Source organism: Drosophila sulfurigaster, chromosome 3, assembly GCF_023558435.1.
Source record: "Drosophila sulfurigaster albostrigata strain 15112-1811.04 chromosome 3, ASM2355843v2, whole genome shotgun sequence".
Lineage (NCBI taxonomy): Eukaryota > Metazoa > Arthropoda > Insecta > Diptera > Drosophilidae > Drosophila > Drosophila sulfurigaster.
In genome coordinates this window covers 53,516,440-53,537,530 of record NC_084883.1, presented here as the reverse complement: position 1 = coordinate 53,537,530, position 21,091 = coordinate 53,516,440, and the positions used below count along the sequence as shown (strand labels likewise).

At 33.9% G+C, this 21,091-nt stretch overlaps 2 protein-coding genes across 2 annotated transcripts; one reads left to right on the top strand and one right to left on the bottom strand.

Annotated features, from left to right (window-relative positions):
• Positions 1-253: 253 nt before the first annotated feature.
• LOC133846325 (uncharacterized) lies at positions 254-20,812 on the bottom strand. Its single transcript, XM_062281232.1, has 6 exons — positions 19,903-20,812; positions 7,818-8,049; positions 7,563-7,707; positions 7,352-7,472; positions 3,722-4,434; positions 254-1,963 (listed from the first exon to the last, which is right to left on the bottom strand). Exons 1-6 carry the CDS (start codon positions 19,989-19,991, stop codon positions 1,272-1,274), a joined length of 1,992 nt encoding a protein of 663 aa, XP_062137216.1. The 5' UTR covers positions 19,992-20,812; the 3' UTR covers positions 254-1,271.
• LOC133842380 (kunitz-type serine protease inhibitor 4-like) lies at positions 5,648-6,227 on the top strand. The gene is made up of 2 exons (XM_062275446.1): positions 5,648-5,772; positions 5,837-6,227. Exons 1-2 carry the CDS (start codon positions 5,676-5,678, stop codon positions 6,034-6,036), a joined length of 297 nt encoding a protein of 98 aa, XP_062131430.1. The 5' UTR covers positions 5,648-5,675; the 3' UTR covers positions 6,037-6,227.
• Positions 20,813-21,091: the final 279 nt, after the last annotated feature.

The following is a 21,091-nucleotide window of genomic DNA, read 5'->3' as shown; positions in this document are numbered from 1 at the left end:
ATCTACATAGGTGTTCTGATGGATGTGGTGTTCTATATCGTCGCGGCTGGTGGCAGTGATCAAGAATATATTATATATACTTTATAGAGTCAGAGATGTCTCCTTCTGCCTGTTACATACATTTCACAAAGTTATAATACCCTTCTACCCTAAGGGTAGCGGGTATAAAAAATCAGTTTATGAACAAACCCAGTTTTGGATGAACGAACGATTTTTTCAACGTTTTGCTTCTCTTTGGAATAGTGTTTTAATCGTTTTGCACATATTTATTTTTTTGTAATATTTGTAATACATAATAAAAAATTTAGTTGTCCTTGTTGTTGTTGTTTTGTTTTGTTTGTTGTAATGCTCGGTATTATGCTAATATTTCTATAACTAAATCGGCTTACAATTTCCCGCAAAGCTTGATTGAGGATTTACAATTTAATCGCTGCTGTTGAAAAGGGAGCTTAAAAGCTCATGCGACTGAGAGCTTTTGCGATTTATATATTATATGTAGTTGTCAGTTTAATTTTAAAATATTTCATTTTTGCATTGATATTCGTTTCGATTTTTGTTGTTTTTGTATTATTGCTGCTATTATTATGAATCGGTATTATTATTAATATTTATTGTTAATTAGTTGTATTTTATGTTTAGGTTATGTTTTATTTGTTATGTGTATATATATATATATATATATATATATTCAATGACGCTTAATCACAGATCAATTTTTTAAAATTTCATTTGACTTAGAAGTTAAGAAACAAAACACAAAAATTTCACAAAGGACACACGACATTGCCACGCCTCTTCTTACATACAACATACATACATTCATCATATACATATATGATAATAGATTAATAATTTGTAATAATAGTAGTAAGTATATACGGAGCTTTGGCAGCGCGCGCGGGGGGATTTCGGGGTGGGGGGAGAGCTGTGAAAATGTTTGTGAGGCATTTTATTTCTGCTGCTGCTGCATATTTTATATCTGTATATATAGTATATATATCTATGTACATTTAATCGATATATAAGTTTTGTTCATTTGTTCAGCTTCTCTATATATTTACTATATATATAGTATATATGTATGTAGATACTGAAATCATCTGATTTTCGTTACATTATTTATTATTTTCTTGTTATGTGTTTTTGTTTTCTTTTGCAGTCTCAAAAATTGTTTATGGGCTCCTCTGGTTAAGAGATGTTTTTGGGGATCGGGTGCGTTATAAAAAAGATGATGCGTATTTTCCATTGTTGTTGTTGCTGTTGTTGTTCCATCACTTTTTGATGAGACTTTCGCAGCTGCTGCTGAGATTTGGCAACGACTTGAAGAACAAACGCGAGCGATCCATTTGCGACTCCACCGAGGCGACGCCCTTGTGGCCATGCCCATGTCCATTGATAGCTCCTCCACTCGACTCATCCACGCCCTTGTCAAAAGAGCGACGCAGCACCAGCTGCTGTTGTTGTTGGTGATGGTGACTGGCGTAGGCGGCTGGAGGGGACAGAGGGGAGGAAGGCAGCTCTATGTCCAGCACAATGTCGCCGCCAACTTCAGCTGAATGTTGATTGCCTCCCCCCACCAGCATCGCCTCCTGCTCCAGCTGCAGCTTGGTGTCCGAATAGCGTCGCAACTCGCTGCTGGTTGCATCTCTGGCGAGGCGTCGGCAATCGGATGAGTCGACGGCACAGCAGCCCAAACCCAATCCAGTGGACGACGACGCATCCTCGTGTCGATAGTCGATCTTTGGTGGTGTGCTATAGTCGTAGGTGAGGGGCGTGGACACGCCTCCTCCTCCTCCTCCCACGCACAGCGGCGAGTCGTTGAGTATATCACGATTCTCCAGGAAAATGGACGAGTTCGAGTAGCGCTTCGATTGATGTGGCTTATACACAAAGCCACCCAAGCCATTGGCCACAGCATGCGAGACACCCGAGCTTATCGAGGGCGCCTTGTGCTCACCACTGCCTGAGAAGAGGAAGAGAGAGTTAGACAGTGGCAGTGGAAGATTACATTTTGCGTTAGAAAAGTTTCATGGTAATGATTATATTTGGAATTCTAATCTTTCTGAACTAAAAAGATTAATTTGAATTATATTTTATATTCATAATTAATATTTTTGCTACTTCTCCTTGTTCTACCTTATAAAACTCAACTGGGGAAATAATAAATAAGTAACGTCTTTGGATTTCGAATTCTAATCTTTTTCTGAACTAAGAAGATTAATTTGAAACAATTGAATTATATTCATCTTTCGTAAAAGTTTTTCTGAACTAAAAAGATTAATTTCAAATAATTGAATCTTTCTCAAAACTTTTTCTGAAACAGCTAGAACAAAAATGATTAATTTGAAATAATTGAATTAACTAATAATTCTCGAAACTTAAATATAATTTATATTTTTGCTACTTTTGCTTTTTCTACCTAATTAAACTCAACTGTGAAAAGAAAAAATAGTAAATAAGTAATGCCTGGCGAGGTTCTTTTATATGAATACTTGCTTTGCATTTTAAAATATTGCTTAACTAAGATTGAAAGTGAAAAGCCAGTCTAAGGAGTTTGTCTAACCTTCACTTAGCAAAGAAATACACTCCACAATAATTTTTCACCAATTTACATATTGAAAATGATGTTAGAATTTGAAAAGCTTTTTGATGAAGATCATATTTCATTCAGTGAAAGAACAATCAAACTGTCTGTTCTTATACCCGCTACTTATAGGGTAGAAGGATATAATTTATGTAACAGGAGTAGGAGTAATCGTTGAGATTATAAAGTAAGACAGTCTGGTATATTTTGATATAATAGTATGTCAATATATCAAATATAGCCTTCGGTACTTTTATTTAGTATATTAATCTTTCATATATCAAGAATATTGCTATATTTAGAATTACAATTTACTAGATTAATGATTTATGTTTTGATTTTATTGAAAATGAGTAGCGGAAATCTCAAAGTCAAGCACACTTGTCTGTAGTCATGTATTTTGAATATAGTAGTATATCGATATACCAAATATAGCCTTAAGTGTATTATAGTATTTTTAATTTATGGATATCAATGTCGAGCACTCTCGACTGTAGCTTTCCTACTTCTTTTCATTTAAAAGTCACCAAATATAATCATTATTTTGTACTGTAACAATCGTGATCTTATATTCTTGACAAATTGGTATTTTTAATATAAAAGTATATCAATATACCACATATAGTCTACGGTATATTTCGGTATATTTTAAGAATAATACCACACTCTTTTGCCTCTAGCTTTCCTATTTCTTTTCAATTAAAATAACTTTTTGCACTTTAACTATCTCGATCCTATATTCTTGACAAGTTTAGTATTTCGATATACCACATAAAGCCTACGTTATAGTTCTCTTTTTTCAGTATATTATTTCGGTATATTTTAAGAATAATACCGAACTCTTTTGCCTCTAGCTTTTCAATTAAAATAACTTTTTGCACTTTAACAATCTGGATCTTGACAAATTTAGTATTTATATGTAGTAGTAGTATGTAGTAGTATATCGATATACCACATAAAGCCTGCATTATAGTTCACTATTTTTATATTATTATTATATTATATTATTTCGGTATATTTTAGGAATAATACCGCACTTTTTTGACTTTATTTTTTCTATTTCTTTATATTTAAAATCACCAAATATTATATAATCATTATTTTGCACTAGTGAACAATCGTGATCTTAATGCTCACCACTGAAGCTGCTCAGCTGCATGGCATGCTCGCGTCCCGTGTCCGTGGAGATGCCGCTGGCGCTGAGATCTTGCCGCGAGCCGGCGCACAAATCGGCAGCCGAGCCGCGACTTGAGCTTTCCGAATGCTCGAGAACATTGTGAATGGAGTCATGGAACGGCGTCATGCTGCCCGAGCCCTGGGGACACGGGCGAAACGATGAGATCTGTGAGACAACATCATCGAGGGCCCAATCGCGATCGTAATTGTGCTGCGACTGCGAGCACTCAATGTTGGCGGCCACCGCCACCTGGCCCAACTGTTGTTGGCCCTGCTGCTGCTGCTGCATTCGCTGGCCATGCTGCAGTGCATCCTCGGTCTGAGTTCCCGCACTGCTGCTGCTATGCGGCACCACATCGAGCATATGATGTGGCGAAGCGTTCAACAATCTCTGTTGCAGCTGCAGCTGCATTTGCTGCTGATGCTGATGATGCAACGCTGTCGACGAGGCGCCATTCTCCATGCCACCGCCACAGCTGGAGTCGTGCATCGCATGGCCAATGATTGCCCCGCCTCCTCCGCCCCCTCCGCTGGCATTGATCTCGACGGTGCCGCTGACCGCACCGTGGGCCAACGAACTGTGCGCCTCGCTGAAGTGATGATGATGAGCCGCCACTGGCGATGGAGGCGCCAGCGGATGGATCTTCTCTGGTGCGTTCTGGATAAGCAGAATTCTGTGGGGGGAAGGAAAAGGAAAGATTAGTTGAAGTTAATAAAATAATATATTTTTATTCTCTTTTTTTATTTACAATCCGGCTGTTTAAACAGACAATAAAATTAACAATAATAGTAGTTCTTCAATGAGCCCTGCTATTATATATAACATCTTTTCAATTGGTTGGATTTATATATCGAGATCGATCTTTTCAGTCTTCTTACTGTTAAATTGTTGTCTACTACACTTAAGGCTTAATTATTTTCGCGGTTATGGAGTCTATCGATGTATTTCTTACTAGATTTCTTTATTTCTTTTATGGTTAAAATATTAAGAAATATGCAAAATTTAAGAACAATAAAAATATATTCGAGAAATCAGTTTTCATGGCTACAAGCATTATACGAAATTTTGACATATCATTTAAATATTTATTATATTTTATATTTTTATATTTTTTTATGGCTAATTATTATATCACATAAATTTCAGCTATAAATTATATAAAAATATAAAGCAGGACAAATTATGATCTTCCGCATTGAATCTATACAACATGTTAAAATAAATTTATTCAATAAACTTTCTCAAAAGAAAGAATATTCGAAAAGATAAAAGGTAAATTTAAAACTAAAATTTTTTCTTTATGAATTGAATTATAAATAAAATAGTAAAAGTTCGTTAAATATAATTTGTAGTAGAAAACATAAAATATTTCTATTCGAGTGTGCTCGACTGTGATATACTCGCTACTCTTCTAAAATGAAAGCAAAACAGTGTGATACTAATTTAAAAATATACCAATTTATTATACCGCAAAACTAACAATATACCAAAAGCTATATTTGGTATATCGATATAGCATTACATGTAAAATATACCATAGAGTGCAAAATATACGAGATTGTATTATAGTCTTAAAAAAAGTAAGTAAAAAACGGAAACGAAATCACTTACATTAATTGTTTTAATTATAATATATGTAAGTAATTTCTTTATGAATGGAATGGAATTAAATTTACATGGAATTCAAGAAATTCATTGAATGGAATTTGAAATTATGTATTTTGTTGAAGGTTTAAAATTAGATAATTGTTTTCAATCTTTTAATTGCTTTTCTACAAAATTTGCGTATTCGAACAATTTATTCTTACTCAACTGTATAATAAGCGAACAGAGACAGCTTTACTCATTAACAAAACAGACTTTCTTAACTAGTTTGCTATATAAACCAAGTATTCCAACTTAAGGCAGTTAGAAATGAAGTTCAGTTGGCTGTTGGTAATTCTCTCGCTTTACGTGGTCTACGTTCACGCTGAGCCTTATGTGAAGGAAGGCAAATGTCGTGGAGAGCCAAGTGATTAAAGATGAATAAATTTGTTAAGGATGTGGATATGAATATATGCTAATATTTATTGCAGTTGTGCGACAAGTGTGCCACGATCACGTAGACCATGGACACGCTACATTTCGTTGGTGCAAATCTCGGGCCATGCAAAATATGTGGTACTATAATCGTCTCCACAAAGAATGCCAGAAAATGGATTACTTTGGATGTGGTGGCAATGGTAATCGATATTGTACAAAGAGACAGTGCATGGATCAATGTCGCAATGCTTAAAGAAGACCCAACTAACTAATATTATAAGAGGGTAGCACTTCATTCGGATTGTAATTTATATGTTATAGAAATATTTCATAGAAATATTCCAAAATCTCGTTTGATTGATTGAAGCGATTATGAATTCATTTATGCTCTTACTTGTAAACATTAAAATTTCTCAAAATTTCTTATTGATTCCTAAACAAAAATGCACGTTTGAAGTTGTTATAAAACAGCACAAGTAGAAACATGAAGTTGAAAAATATTCATTGTATTCAAATTTTCAATTCGAAGCTAAAATTTAAGATGCTATAAGCAGTATTCTTTTGTGTAGTTTCTGAATTCTTTGACTGCTGCTTACGGTTAAAAATTACAAGTAGACAATAATTAAAAAAGATTTATAAACTATGCTGTGAGGATTATTCCAAAATGTTAATTCGCTAACAAAAACTATAATAAATAACAGTCATTATATTAATGAATTCTCGAATGTTTTTCTTAACTGTTTTCTACTGCTAAACTCATTAAGTGTCATGATAAATGCAGAGGATTTATGAACTATGATAATTGTTGAAACTTCTATAAACTACATTAAATGTGTTGATTGTAAACCCTTCTCTTGACTTTTGACTACGGCTAAACACAATTCAGGTTAGCATTGATAAACCGTGCTAATCATAATGTTGTTAAACTGAATGGTTATATTAAAATTTCTTAATTTGAATTGCTTAGAATTCAAAATTAACTGAAGTTGCTTTAAGCAACATTCATTGTATTGATAGTTTTCTTGGGTATTGTCTACCATGAAACACCTTAAAAGGATTTATAAACTATACTTTAAAATGTAAATTGGTTAACTGAAGTTGCAATCTAATACTAACATATGTACAGTATTCTTAATTGAAAGTGTGTGCTATTTAAAGCCAAAGTACAGCTCCTCTTAACTGCATTCCTTTTCTTGACTATAGAAGCAAGAAAATGTTGTTTAACTGAATGGTTGCATTTAAATTGCTTAACTTGAATTGGTTATAATTGATTCAAACTGATGTTGATGGAACATTCATTATACTGACTGTGAACTACATTATTTTGACTGGGCCTAAACACAGCCGAGGTGAGGATTGATAAACGCAATATTTGATGCTAACCGAACAATTGTTATAAAATGTTGTTTAACTGAATGGTTTCATTCAAATTTCATAGATGTAATCGTTGCTATAAACTACATTCATTGTGGGCAATTCACACTTTTCTTGTTCATCTATTAATTGTTTCCTAATCCTTGACTGCCTTGACTAGACTATGCCTTAGTGTAGTAGGAGCAACTACTCGCCTGTTGCGTGCCTTCCAGCGATGGCAGAGATGCAAATAGGCCTTGCACTGAATGTACATGAAGACGACGCCGCCAGTGAGTCCAACGGTGACCACCGCCAGCTTTGTCCAGAATGGCCAATCTGTTTGTGTGGGAGTAAAATGTCAATTAGTTGACTCATCCATTATAAAAAAAGGGGGAGGGAGGTCGTTGTCGTTGTATGTATACAAACCAATCAGTCCACGTTTTACATCGTCTGCGGCGCGTTCGATGAGCACACAGAGGGACCAGATGACGCACAGGGCGGCGGCACAGTGGAAGAGTACGGTGCAGCAGAGACGGCGTCGCTCAATGCTGGAGATGTCAAGGCTGCGCCACTGCAATGCGCCATCGATCGATCGACAGAGAAGCGAGAGCGAGAGAAGGAAGCCAAGCAAATAAATTAGTTTTAAATGCTGAAATAGTCGAAGAATAGAAGATAGCTTACCTCATTGAAGGGCTTGATTTTGGTGTGCATGATGAAGGGAAATTTGCAGAGTTCGCAGGAATTGGTCGCCGATGCCGTGAGCCATTGTTGCAGACACGCCTGATGCACATACTTGAGACTCCCGGAGCAATAGCAAGGCGTCAGCAAAGGATTCTGTGGATCGCTCTCGCAGTGGCAGATGCGGCAAATGTCGCCGCTATTCTGTGACGCTTGGCTGCTCGTTGAACCAAATCTGCAAATCAAATGCACACATGTCACAATCACAAAATGAGTCATACTTTCATATAAAGTGTAGTCTAAAGTGTAGTATGTAATACATTTGTGTGTGGTGACCTTTTAGTGGTCTGCACGCATACACTTGAGTGCTAAAACAGATTACTTCAAAACGAAATGACAGCCATTTGATGATGCCACAACTTGATTGGCAGCAGAAAGCCAACCTGCGACTATTCTCTGACAGAGCTCTGTTCTCTCTCGTTGTCTTTGTTCCTTCGTTTCAACAAAGGATTGCCAGGATGTTGTCTTGTGGCTGTTCCCCTTTATTCTCGCTCGCTGTCTGTCTACCTTTCTGTCTGTCTGACTGTCGTCTGTCTCTCTGTCTGCCACGAGCATGTGCAAACATGTGATAATAACAACTACCCAACTAACCTCCCAGCAAGACAAAACAATGCGCAGACAAACACAATTTGCTCACTTCAAATGCCAAAGGAGTGCCGAAGCTTTCTTAACGAGACAGCAAACTTTCTAAACAATAAACTAATAATACACACTGTTTACGATATCTTTTGATATGCCCCACAATGCCAAATTCTCATTAGCTTCAACTCATGCTTTTAATGATTATAATTATTTGTTCCGAAAATTCATTCAAATTCAAGAAGCAAGAAATATAATAATAATAATTAAAGGCACATTTATGATACTTTCAATAATAATACAAACATCAATGCTAATACTAATGCTAATGCTAATGCTAATGCTAATACTAATGCTAATGCTAATGCTAATGCTAATGCTAATGCTAATACTAATACTAATACAAATACAAATACAAATACAAATACAAATACAAATACAAATACTAATACTAATACTAATACTAATACTAATACTAATACTAATACTAATACTAATACTAATACTAATGCTAATACTAATACTAAGACTAATACTAATATTTATTTTGATTTGCAGTTCACTATTCTAATTTTACGGTACAAAGTGCAGCCAAAGCGAAATGAATAATAAAATATATGATTATTTTCAACATTCTATCTAATATCACATATTTATTAACATGGAAAATAAATAAACAAAGTCTTGCTTGCTAAACACCAATGAAATCTGGTTGCTCAGTTAGCAATTGAAATAAATAGTGCAAATATTTTGGTGTGGTAATTAAAATAAACACACAAAAATGCGATTAGAGCAACGTTTGTTGTTTTATATATTAAGCCCACAAATTTCAGCCCTTGCTACAGAGCATTGCTATTTTTTATTATTATTATTACGATATATTTAATTTATAAAGCATAGCTAAGATTTAGAAAATATCTTTCTTTGATATATGCTAGTATTTGTATTGCTACTAGAATTCAATACATAAACTAATAATAAGTTGCATCAATGATATACACATTTGTTGATAGTTATAAAAGAAGTCTGAACAAATTCAGAATATTTTCATTCTTCATTTCAATAAAGCACAATATATGTATACTGAGCATTTCTTTTTAAATACTAATTCTCAACAATATACTATAATATGAGTATAGTATCAATCAAATTATTCATAGTTTCACTAAAGAGAAATATATTCTATGCATTTGTTTAGAAACACTAAAAAATAAAATACTCAACAATATATAGTTTAATATTAGAATAGTTTTATATATCAACGTTCATTAACCCCTTAATCAATTTGTTTATCATTTTAATAATTTAAGAGAGCAATATTTGCATATAAACACTTTACAAAAAAAAGAATAAAATACTCAATAATATACTATAATAGTAGTGTAGTATATATCATCGTAGTTCATTAACCCCTCAATCAATTGCAGCTTCCCCAGAACGTGACAAATTTAGAAAATCCCCATGAACTGATGATAATGAATATAAATGATAACTTTGGGACATATTTCGTAATATTCATGAAAAGTTATTTCTTTTTCCGGCACAGCTGCAACGCTGCGTGTTCGTTCACCAATCATAATCCATTCAAGCAAACGAATGTGAATGCAAATGAATCACAATCAGTGGACAGAGTGCAATTCGTAGACGATCTTTGAATCACGTTTTTGTTGGCTAAGAAAAGTGATCACAACATTTGTATTCGCACTCGCTGTTGACATTTGCTTAGAACTTAGAACCAATGTGTCTATTAGCAAATACGAGCACTTAGCTTGGTTAGCACACAGACTAGCTAAAAAGAGTGAATCGCTGAAAGTTAATACATCGATACTAAAGAGCAGGCTACACAATTATTTGTTTTTTGTATTTACGTGTGAAGTGATTTTAACAAATAATAATAATAAAAATACAACAACATTTTTATTAAATTTTATTTTTAAGCCAACAGGTTTCATCGAGAAAGAGAGAGAGAATTGCATAATGAACGTGAACTGTAATCGAGGCTAAGTGCGTAAATAATTCAAGATTAAAATATTTGTAATTCCTGTTTCATATTCAGTTTCCCTGTTCCCAATATTTCGAGCCGCTTTCGAAAAGTGAAAACATCTCAGTTCCGACAGCAGCCAGAGCAGAAATTTTGTTTCTCGTTATCTCGAAATGAATACTTTTTCATTTCAAGAAATAAAATTCCCATCGATTTGCATATAAACAATTGTTAAGTTAAGGAACCGCAATAAAATGCTAATAAAACAAATAAATTGCTAGATGTTAACAAATGTAATAACATAGTTCTCGAGTTGTTATTTCCTTTATACATATTCGCAATATTTTTGTATATATGCAAATATTAAATCGCGATTATATTCTTAGAATCAAACGCTTTCCTCGAACACACATAATTTCTGAGAATGAAACATTCGACGAGACTCTGCCTTTTGAGACCTTAATTGGATTACGTTAGAATTCATAATCATATCATGAAGTCGACGGCAAACAATTTTCTATAATATAAGCAAATGAAATAAGTTTGAATATTTGAGTAGTGTTCACTCTGTCGATGAATACATTTGTTAGTTAAGTTTTCGCATGTAAACAAGCAAAAATTAACATTTGTATTTTGAGATTTCGAATGTACATATTAAAATCACATATCATTTTAATGGTATATTTTGTACTCTATAGTATATTTTGAACGTGATAGTATATCGATATACCAAATAAAGTCTTAGGCCATTTGGTATTTTTTTAATAATATGAAAAATGGGTAGCATTTTTTTTATGTTTCTAAAAGTTTTTGTTAAAGATCTTTCTTATGGTAAATTTTTTTTAACGTGATAGTGTATCGATATACCAAATAAAGTCTTATTTGGTATTTTTTAATAATATAAAAAATGGGTATCTTTCTTGTTTATGATTACACATTCTTAAAGTTTTCATTAACGATCTTTCTTATGGTATATTTTGAACTTAGCAGTATATCGATATATATATATATATCGGTATAATGAATTGGTATATTTTTTAGAATACCACCCTCCTTAAAGTGTTAATTCAATATATATCTTAGTTTATAGTATATCGATATACCAAATATAGTCTTCGGTATATTAATTTGGTATATTTTTAGAGTAATACCTCACTATTTTGCATTTTTTGTAAAATGTCCAGCGGGTATCTCATAGTCGAGCTCACTCGACTATTGCTTTCTTATTTGTTTATACACGTATTTAAAGTTTTATTAAAGATCTTTCTTGGTATTTCTTTATTTTCCCAATTTATATTGTTTTTTAATGTTAACAATATAATATATAAACATTTGGTTGTAAACATTTGCCCATGTGTACCTATATATTTATTTGAATTATCAGCAACTTCTGATTTTATATATATTTGTATAATTCGAAATCATTTTGATAAGCGCAATTCTAAGCACTTTGTGTCATTGTTTCGCATTTTAATGTGGGAATCTGAATGTCAAATTAGTCAAAGTGCCAGACATGGGATTGATTTAATTTGAATTGCTGAGATTGTTCGTCGTTGGTTGGTGTTGTTGATAAAACGATATGGTAAGTAAGTAGCTACCTACAATACCAACATACATGGTTGTGGGGCTAATAGAACTTGCATTATAAATTCATTAGGCATGCATTTAATGCCAACTCAATTTAGTTGTTCACAGCAACACGATTGAATGAATGTGTTGTGTGTGTGTGTGTGTGTGTGTGTGTGTGTGTGTGTGTGTGTGCTGCTTGCGAGTTGGCCAAGTTCATGGCGGTTGCAATTAACCCAGCTTGGGTAAATGCTATCATTATTGGCCCGGTGACGCCCGCAATGCCCTCTGCGAGACCATGTGGCTAACAACATTTGCTGCTTTGACAGAGAGAAAGAGAGAGGATATAGAGAGCGAAAGAGAGAGTAGATAGAGAGGGAGAAAGACTAAGGGCCAATTGGCCAAAAAAAAAAAGAAAAACAGAAATAAAGTAAAATTGGTTTTTATACGTTTTAGTTGAGGCACTTTTACTTTCAGCCCCTCGCGACCCTTCTCTCCCTATCTCTCTCTCGCTCTCTGTGTGGGCTTTAGAGCTCAGACGGCAAGTGCGTGATTGCGCCGAAGGACACCGCAGGACACGACGGCCACAAATGCCAGCCAAGCGTTTACTATTTGTGGTGTTGCTGTTGCCGGGTTGTCATCACATTTGTTGTGGGTCTGGGACACGGTCCGACTGAGGCCATGGCCACAGCGAACACAGCAGTCGTTATACCCGGCACTTAAAGGATAGAAGGGTGTTATAATTGTATGTGATGTCATTATCAAATTGACTAAAGAACATATTTCCTTGATGAACATCAGAGAAACAAGCAAAACTCAGGCCTATTGCATTATCCTTGATGAAAATCAGCGCATCATGAAAAACCCATCCGTGTGTAAAAGTGCAGCCTCCTAGCTCTTACCATTGATATTTAGTAAACATTTCTAATGCAGAAATTATACACTACAAATGAGAATAAATGCAGCAGATTCAGGACAAATGTTTGTGAACATTTCAATTTATAATCAGTCAATCAGGACAAAGATTTGTATGTATATAGATAAATAAATCCTTAAAATGTATTGACTTGTATTTCATAGATGCAGCAGATATTGTTGTTCATAATTGTAGACATAATGTTTGTGAACATTTAAATTTATAATCAGTCAATCAGAAGAAGCAATTTATGTATTTATATAAAAATCTTTAAGTAATTATTTCAACTGAACTCAAAGACAACATTCCAAAATATCTTCGACGACTAACCAAATCTTAACTAAACGATGCAATGGAAACTTTATGTTTATAAGTAAAGTAATCCTTAAAAATGTATTGACAAGTATTTCAATTGAACTCAAAGAATACATTTTAAAATATATTCGCCGTTTAATCAATTCTTAACTGAACTATACATTTGAAAGTTCAGCTGCACCGATTTAATTGAACTTTCCATCGGGTATCTTAAAGTCAATCTCGCTTAACTGCGACTACCTCACTTGTTGGCCAATGGTTCGCTGCCTCGGCAATTGACTGTCCTTGGATCAATAAAACGCATTTCACAGCAAACTGTGGAGCCAGAGCTCATAAACTACAAACACACACAGAAAACAGACACAGACAGATCCACAGATACAAATGTATCTGCTACTGTGTGTGGCTTGTATCTCTCTTGTATCTTGTATCTTGTATCTACAATATATGTACACACAATATTTATACACAATTTGTGTATGTTTTTGTTGCTCCTCTTGGTTGTTGTTGTTATATCCTTTAGGCAGCCGCCTTGATATGCGCATCCGTTCGCATTTATTTCGTTTCGTTTCGTTTCGTTTCGGGTTGTCTGCCAATTTTATGACTTCATTAGATAATAGGCTCAGGAGCCGAGACGCCAGACTGGCGACAAGCTCAAGCTCCGTTCAACTGCGACAGATGCTTTATCGTCATCGTCTTCGTCATCTCCAAATCCAGTTCCGTTAGCATCTTCTTCTTAAGCTTAATCCCAACCACACACCCCTTTGAATGTGAACTGAGAATAAAAACATTTCGCGTCTCCGTCTCGATAATTGCGTGTAATTAGTGATTCTAAATTGAGTTGCGATCATGTCACATAAATTAATGTCAACCTCAGCCCCAAAAACCTCCCGAACACCCCAAGCAAACCCCTTAAAAATCCATCACAAAGACAACAAAGAAATGCAAATGTTTTTTAGCTCCGACATCGACATCGACATCGCGGCATCTACGCAGTTTGTTCAGTTTCTCAATCGATTTCGCAGCCGCAGCGAGTTGAATGTGTTTTAAAGGGGTCTTTATTTTACTTTTTTTTTGTGTGTTGTTTGCTTTATTTTTATCTGTCATCTTGAAACATGCCAATTATATTTCCAGACAGCAATTTTCTTTAGCAAAATAAATCAAAATATAAACAAACAGCAAAATGTGTAGAATAGATATCCAATTATTATATCTATATCTATATTTGACGTTATTGATACATTTGGGTTTTGCCCAGGTTTAACGTTTTAAGCTGACGCAGTATCAACGATAAGATAAAACTTCTCTCGAAAACAATAATAATAATAGTATCGGGTGGGTCAATAGTTCTATTTTAACTATTTTCCCTTAATACCAAAACAAAAGATAACAAAAAAGATTATAATTGGAACTTGGAACGAAAAGAGAATAGTATATGATTGGAATTAGCGTAACTAATAAATACTGCAACTAATGAGATTATACTGAAGTTTCTTCTTTTGAATCCCCATAAATTGGAATTCTATATGGGAGTGAAGTGAAATTCGATGTAAATTTTAGCTCGGTACAGTACAAAGAAAAATAGTTTTAAATTTCGATACAGCAGCTTCGAAAGCATTTCAGATCGAGTTTGTTTATTATATCTATTATATTATTATATTTATTTATAATTGTTTACTTTTAGAGTGTAAAAAACTTTCTGCTCGATTGATTTAAAAAGGAAGAAAAGATTTGGCAATATATAAATGTTTGAATATACAAATATTGTACACCATTTGAGATCAATAGTTTATATGAAATATTTGGAATCATTGCAGGATAAAATTTGTAACTTTCTTACTTACAAGAAAGACAAAATATGTAACAAAGTATTATAACATTAAATTTTGTAAAATTATTATATGGAACATGTTTGTTTGATATAGTAAGTTTTAACCTATTTCTGAACAATTGGTATTTATATTAAATACGTCTAATACCATTTGTGATCAAGTGTTTATATGAAACATTTTCAATAATTGGACGACAACATTTTTAACTTTTTCGTTGATCATAAAATTAGAAAAATATGTAACAAAGTATTAATACTTTATTGGAGATATAGTTTAAATTGAAATGTTGTAAAGCTCTTATATGGAATATGCAAATAAATTGCTTGTTTGATATAAGTTTTCAACTATTTCTGAACAATTGGTATTTATATTACATACGTCGAATAAAATTTGCGATATTAAATATTTTTAATTATTATTTGACAAAATTGGTAACTTTTTCGTCGATCATAAAATTAGAAAAATATGTAACAAAGTATTTAAATTGAAATTTCGTAAAGTTGTTATATGGAATAAGCAAATAAAATGCTTGTTTGATATAAGTTTTTACCTATTTCTGAACAATTGGTATATTCTCTATATAGTACATACAAACATACGTCGAATTTATGATCTCGCTATTTTAAAAATGTAGCTGAACACGGACATATATAGGCTATGTGGACTCTTTGTCTAATTATAGAACACACACACACCCTCACACCGACACACACTCTCGCACACACACACATACATATGCAATGCACACGGACTCTTTGTCCACGTAAGCTTAAAAGCACAACGCAATTGAGAAGAGCGTGCGAAGCTTTGGCAGGCAAACGTTGACGTTAACGTAAACGTGCAGTGCATTAATACAGCCCTGGCTTTAACAAATAAGCATGATTATTAATTAAACATGGACATGGGCACACTCTTACACACACACATACTACATATGTAATCCATGTATGGATTGTAAATGTACATGTGTGTGTGTGTGTGTAAGTGCATGGAAACTATCGCATTTCCACTTTGGAGCAGGTGCAAAATTTCAACAAAACAACTTTCGTTCTCTTTTGTATTGAGTTTTGTGCGTTTCGAGTTTCCGAAACTTTGCAACTGCTGCACAATTGTTATTGTTGTTTTTGCTGCCCTTGCTTCCGTTGTTACTCGACATGTCTACTTATGGCATCTGCCTCCTAGTCGAGAGTATTGCCAGCCAATCAGTCTGCAAAAGCAGCGTAATTAATAGCTCTCCCCATCGAAAGGCAATCGAAAGTGCTTTGGCCATTCTCCCATGGCGATCGAAGCCATTTGAGACACAGCATGCACACATAACGTATACGCAACGTGTGTTACGACAACTCATGAATCAAATACTAAAGTCTCTCCCTCTCTGTCTCTTGCTATCTATCATTATTTCAGTTGATTGAATGTCTCGCTACAAATTCTATCTGTGCCCAAAACAAAACAAAAATGACAATCTACATACATTAAATATGTGAATAATTTGTATATATTTTCGACTGTTTGAAAAGTCACTCGCTCGCTCAGCTTAGCTCAGCTCTGTTTTGCTTTGCTCTGTTTTGCTTAGCGTCTTTTATTGCCGTCTTTAACTGTGCTTTACTTTGCTGCTGATACTCTAGCGGAAGGGTAACAATATTTATTTGACAAGTTTGTAGATTGCTACGAATTCAGTTTTTTATTTAATTTCAAATAATCAATCTTTCATCTAGAGGCAGCCTTGAACTTTAAAATAGCAGAGCGACTACATAACGATTATATTTGCATATTCCTTTTTATTAGTTGATCGCTGACACAGTGTTTTTGTAAAATGGAGCAACGAGAAAGGAAACAATCAAAAATCCATTTACTCAATACGATAACTCAATAACAATCTTGCATTAAAAATAATAAATTAATTATTAATATATTAATTTATTATATTATATAATATAAATGCTCATTATAATTGTAATTTCAATTCAAAAACGATATATAGTCTTAATAAAAAACTAGTTCCTCCAGATATACTTCTTGAAGTACTCTATAAAGAATGAAAACCTAATCGTATCCATGGAATTTATTATTTATTATAAATGCTCCAATTTGACAATGATATATGGTTTTAAAAACAAAGAGATCCATCGTGAACTATCCTCTAAATATTAAAAACTCAATCGTGTGCATGGTATTTATTATTTACTATAAATGAACAAGGAAATGTACTTTTAAAAACAAACTAGTTCCTTAAGAAATCCATCTTCAACTACCCTATAAAGAATGAAAACTTAATCGTGTGAATGGAATTTATTATTTATTGTAAATGCTCCAATTTGACAACGATATATGGTTTTAACAACAAACTAGTTCCTCAAGAAATCCATCTTGAACTATCCTCCAAATATTAAAAACTTAATCGTGTGAATGGAGTTTATTATTTACTCTAAATGAACAAGGAAATGTACTTTTAAAAACAAACTAGTTCCTCAAGAAATCCATCTTAAACTATCCTCCAAAAATGAAAAACTTAATCGTGGGAATAGAATTTATTTTCTATAAATGAACAAGGAAAATAACTTTTTAAAACAAACTAGTTCCTTAAGAAATCCATCTTGAACTTTTTATTTATTTTTATTATTTACTATAAATGAACAAGGAAATTTACTTTTAAAAACAAACTAGTTCTAGTTCTAACTAGCTCGAGAACTCTCCCTCTTGAACTACCCTATAAAGATAGCTAGAGTATTTAGTTAACAACCTGCCGAAAAAAAACCTTAGCTTTCATGTTGTTTACTGTTTGCTGTTTTGACGCTCTGCTTTTCGTTAGCCAACTGGTTTGAGGTGTGTGCAGCTGACAAAAGTCAGGTGCCCCATTGCATATATGTTAGTACGAGTGCAAACGTACCTAAATCGCATGAAACTCTATATATAATACAGTTATATAAAGTGTTGTCAGTCAATTGTCGAACTGAATTCAGTCTCCTTCTTAATCAACAATTGCAACACTCTCGACTTATTTATGTATCTACGTGATATTGCAAAGCGAAACTATTCTAGCTGATTATTGGGTATCGAAGCTATATAATTACTTCTATATACAGTGGAGAAGAGAGAGAGAGAGAGCGAGAGAGAGAAGTGGTAAATATTGTTGTGGCTGTAATTGCCGTGAACCTTATCAGTTCATATATTTAGCTTCGCTACGTTAAATACTCGTATGTGAGCACAAGTTGTGTAAATATTTTAAAGCAACAACAAAATAAGCTTTGGATATTTGTGTAAGAGATTTCCACATTTGGATTGGAGAAGATTGTGTGATTGTGTTGGCACTGATAACAGACGTCTATCCAAAGCTTGCGCCTTGAGTGTGAACATGTTGAAAGGAGGTTGACTGGAATGTTTACTTTTTGCTGATTGCCGTATAAATTAACCTGACGGCATAATTACGATGGCCAGCAAAGTGAACAAACTGTGTGTAGTGAAAAGCGAGATCTGAATGAATGAATGAAATATGCATCTCTGGGAGTTGGAAATTATAAATCAAAGTAATTAGACGGCGTCGTGTCAGTTACCCGACACCTAATTGAACCCAACTATCTATATATAAACTGAATCGCAAGAATTTGCATTTCAATCGAACCGAATCCGCCCCTCGTAGCGAGTTTGCATGCGAATTACATATGCAAATGCTATAGTAACTATTGTAAATGCATTTATTAATTGCCATAACTACAACAGATATATATATATTATTATTGCAGGTGTATAAACCTACATATGTCTATCTATAGCTATCAATTAAATCAACTTGCACTCTTAATGTGACAACATTAATGAGCTTTATCTGTTTTATTGGACAGATTGCAATGAGTCAAGTTAATGTTCGTCTGTTTTAATATCTAACCAACTTTGTTGGCCGCATACAAAATTTATTGACTACCTCTCAATTAGCAATTACGGTTTTATTATTTTTTTATGCCCGGAATGATTAGGAGACATCTACGACCCCATTAAGTATATATATTCCTGAACTGTGTCAACAGAAACAATTCAAGAGACAAATTCGTGGTAAAAATTAAAGTTTTGTTTGGTATTTCAAGGCCATATGACTGTAATGGTATATCTTTATACCAAGTACACTTCTTTTGGTATATTGCTGATCTATGTTTGGTATATTTGTATAGATCAAAACGGTATTTCAACAGAAACAATTCAAGAGACAAATCCGTGGTAAAAATAAAAGTTTTGTTTGGTATTTCAAGGCCATTTGACTGTAATGGTATATATTTATACCAAGTGTAATCATTTTGGTATATTGCTGATATATATTCGGTGTATTTTATAAGATTAAGATGGTATTTCACAGTCGAGCACACTCGCCTATCACTTTCTCACTTTTTATTGCTAAATTTATGCTGGCAAACGTAATAAATCAGCCCATCAACAAGAGTTTAAGCCTTTTCTAAGAGTATTTTCAATAATAAACCTTTTTCAACGGCTTAATTATAGCAATTAAACGAGTTAAAAGTATTAATATTTGCCGCATCGCGCAAACATGCAATTTGTTTGCTACTTAATACAATTACATATATTTTAAGCATTTTTAATTGCGGTTTTATCGCTGAATAATTCAGTGTATACAGCACACACACTGTTTACACTGTTTTACAGTGGCGTCCCCTCCCCAATTGCCAAGCGATGCGACATTGAGCCGGCCCCATTGGATATAATATCAAGGGCGCATTCTAAGAAATAGAATTTGTGTAATTTTCTTTTCTTTTCTTCTCTATGTATTTTTCTCTCTTTTTTGCAAGCATGTGTGTGTGTGTATTTTTGTGTTTTAAGGCCAAACGAACTTACCTGACATTTGCATAGTGTTGGCCGGAGCCACCGGTGCTCCAATCCACATGCTCGATATCTGATGATGTTTTTGCGTTTTCGCACGACATTTTGGTGTTTGTGCTTTACTGTAATTGCACTCGTTGTTGTTGTTGTTGTTGTGTGTTTACTCTATGCCCTGCATTCGAGGGGATGCATTAGGAGTGCAGCAAAGTCTGGTCACACTCTTATTTTTCAAAGTCCTTACGTTGTTTTCTTTTTCTGTTTTGTTTGCGGTCTTTACCGTTAACGTTAACGCTGTTGTTGCTGCTGCTGCTGCTACTGTTGTTCTTGTATTCAATTTGAGTTTTCGTTATGCTGTTGCTCTGGCTGTTGTGCATTTGTTTATTTTGAAATGGTAAACAGATGCTGACGGCCGCTTTATTTGTAGCAAACTGTGCTGACTGCTCTCTGCTCTGATTGAAGATTTTTCACACTTTCGTTCGTTCGTTGACTCCTTACGCAGATTGTTTTGGTCAGGGCTTACTTGGATTTCGATTTCTTTCTTTTGCAAAAACAAAAAAAAATAAATATCTATTGCACTTTGACGCACGCTTTTGAGGCAAATGAACCTTCTGCAGCAAAATATCTGCCCCGTTCGTTCATTCGTCTGTGTTGGTGTGTGTTTGTGTTTGTGCGTGTCTATTATTATATATTTTGCGGATGCACAAAGAATTGTTTTTTATTTGCTTTTAGCACACATATATTTTGCAAGACGCAAAAAATCGACTTGTAATCTACTTGATTTTCTATGCCTGTAATTTCACATTATTCTTTGTATTTTATTTTCACATTTTTTTTTATCTGCAATCTGCTTAAGTTACAAATAATACAAAGGCATTTTGCTTAAACCTGCGACAGAAACGCACTTGCACGAGCGAGGGCTGCGACGACACTGCAGTGTGCCTGCTCGACGTCAATGTGTAAATACGGACTGGCAATCGTTATCGAGGAATCGAGAGTCGTTATCGCATTTGGTCACCCCAAATCATCGCCGTTTGAACAGGAGATCGAGAAACGGCGCATTTTTTAAAATTATGTTCGTATTTGTTTATTTAGTGAACATTATTATGCGAAACTGTTTATATAATTATTATAATATAAACAAATTTTGTTTATCAATGAGTAATGTATTTGGCACAGGGCCACACAACAACTGATCAGCTGTGAA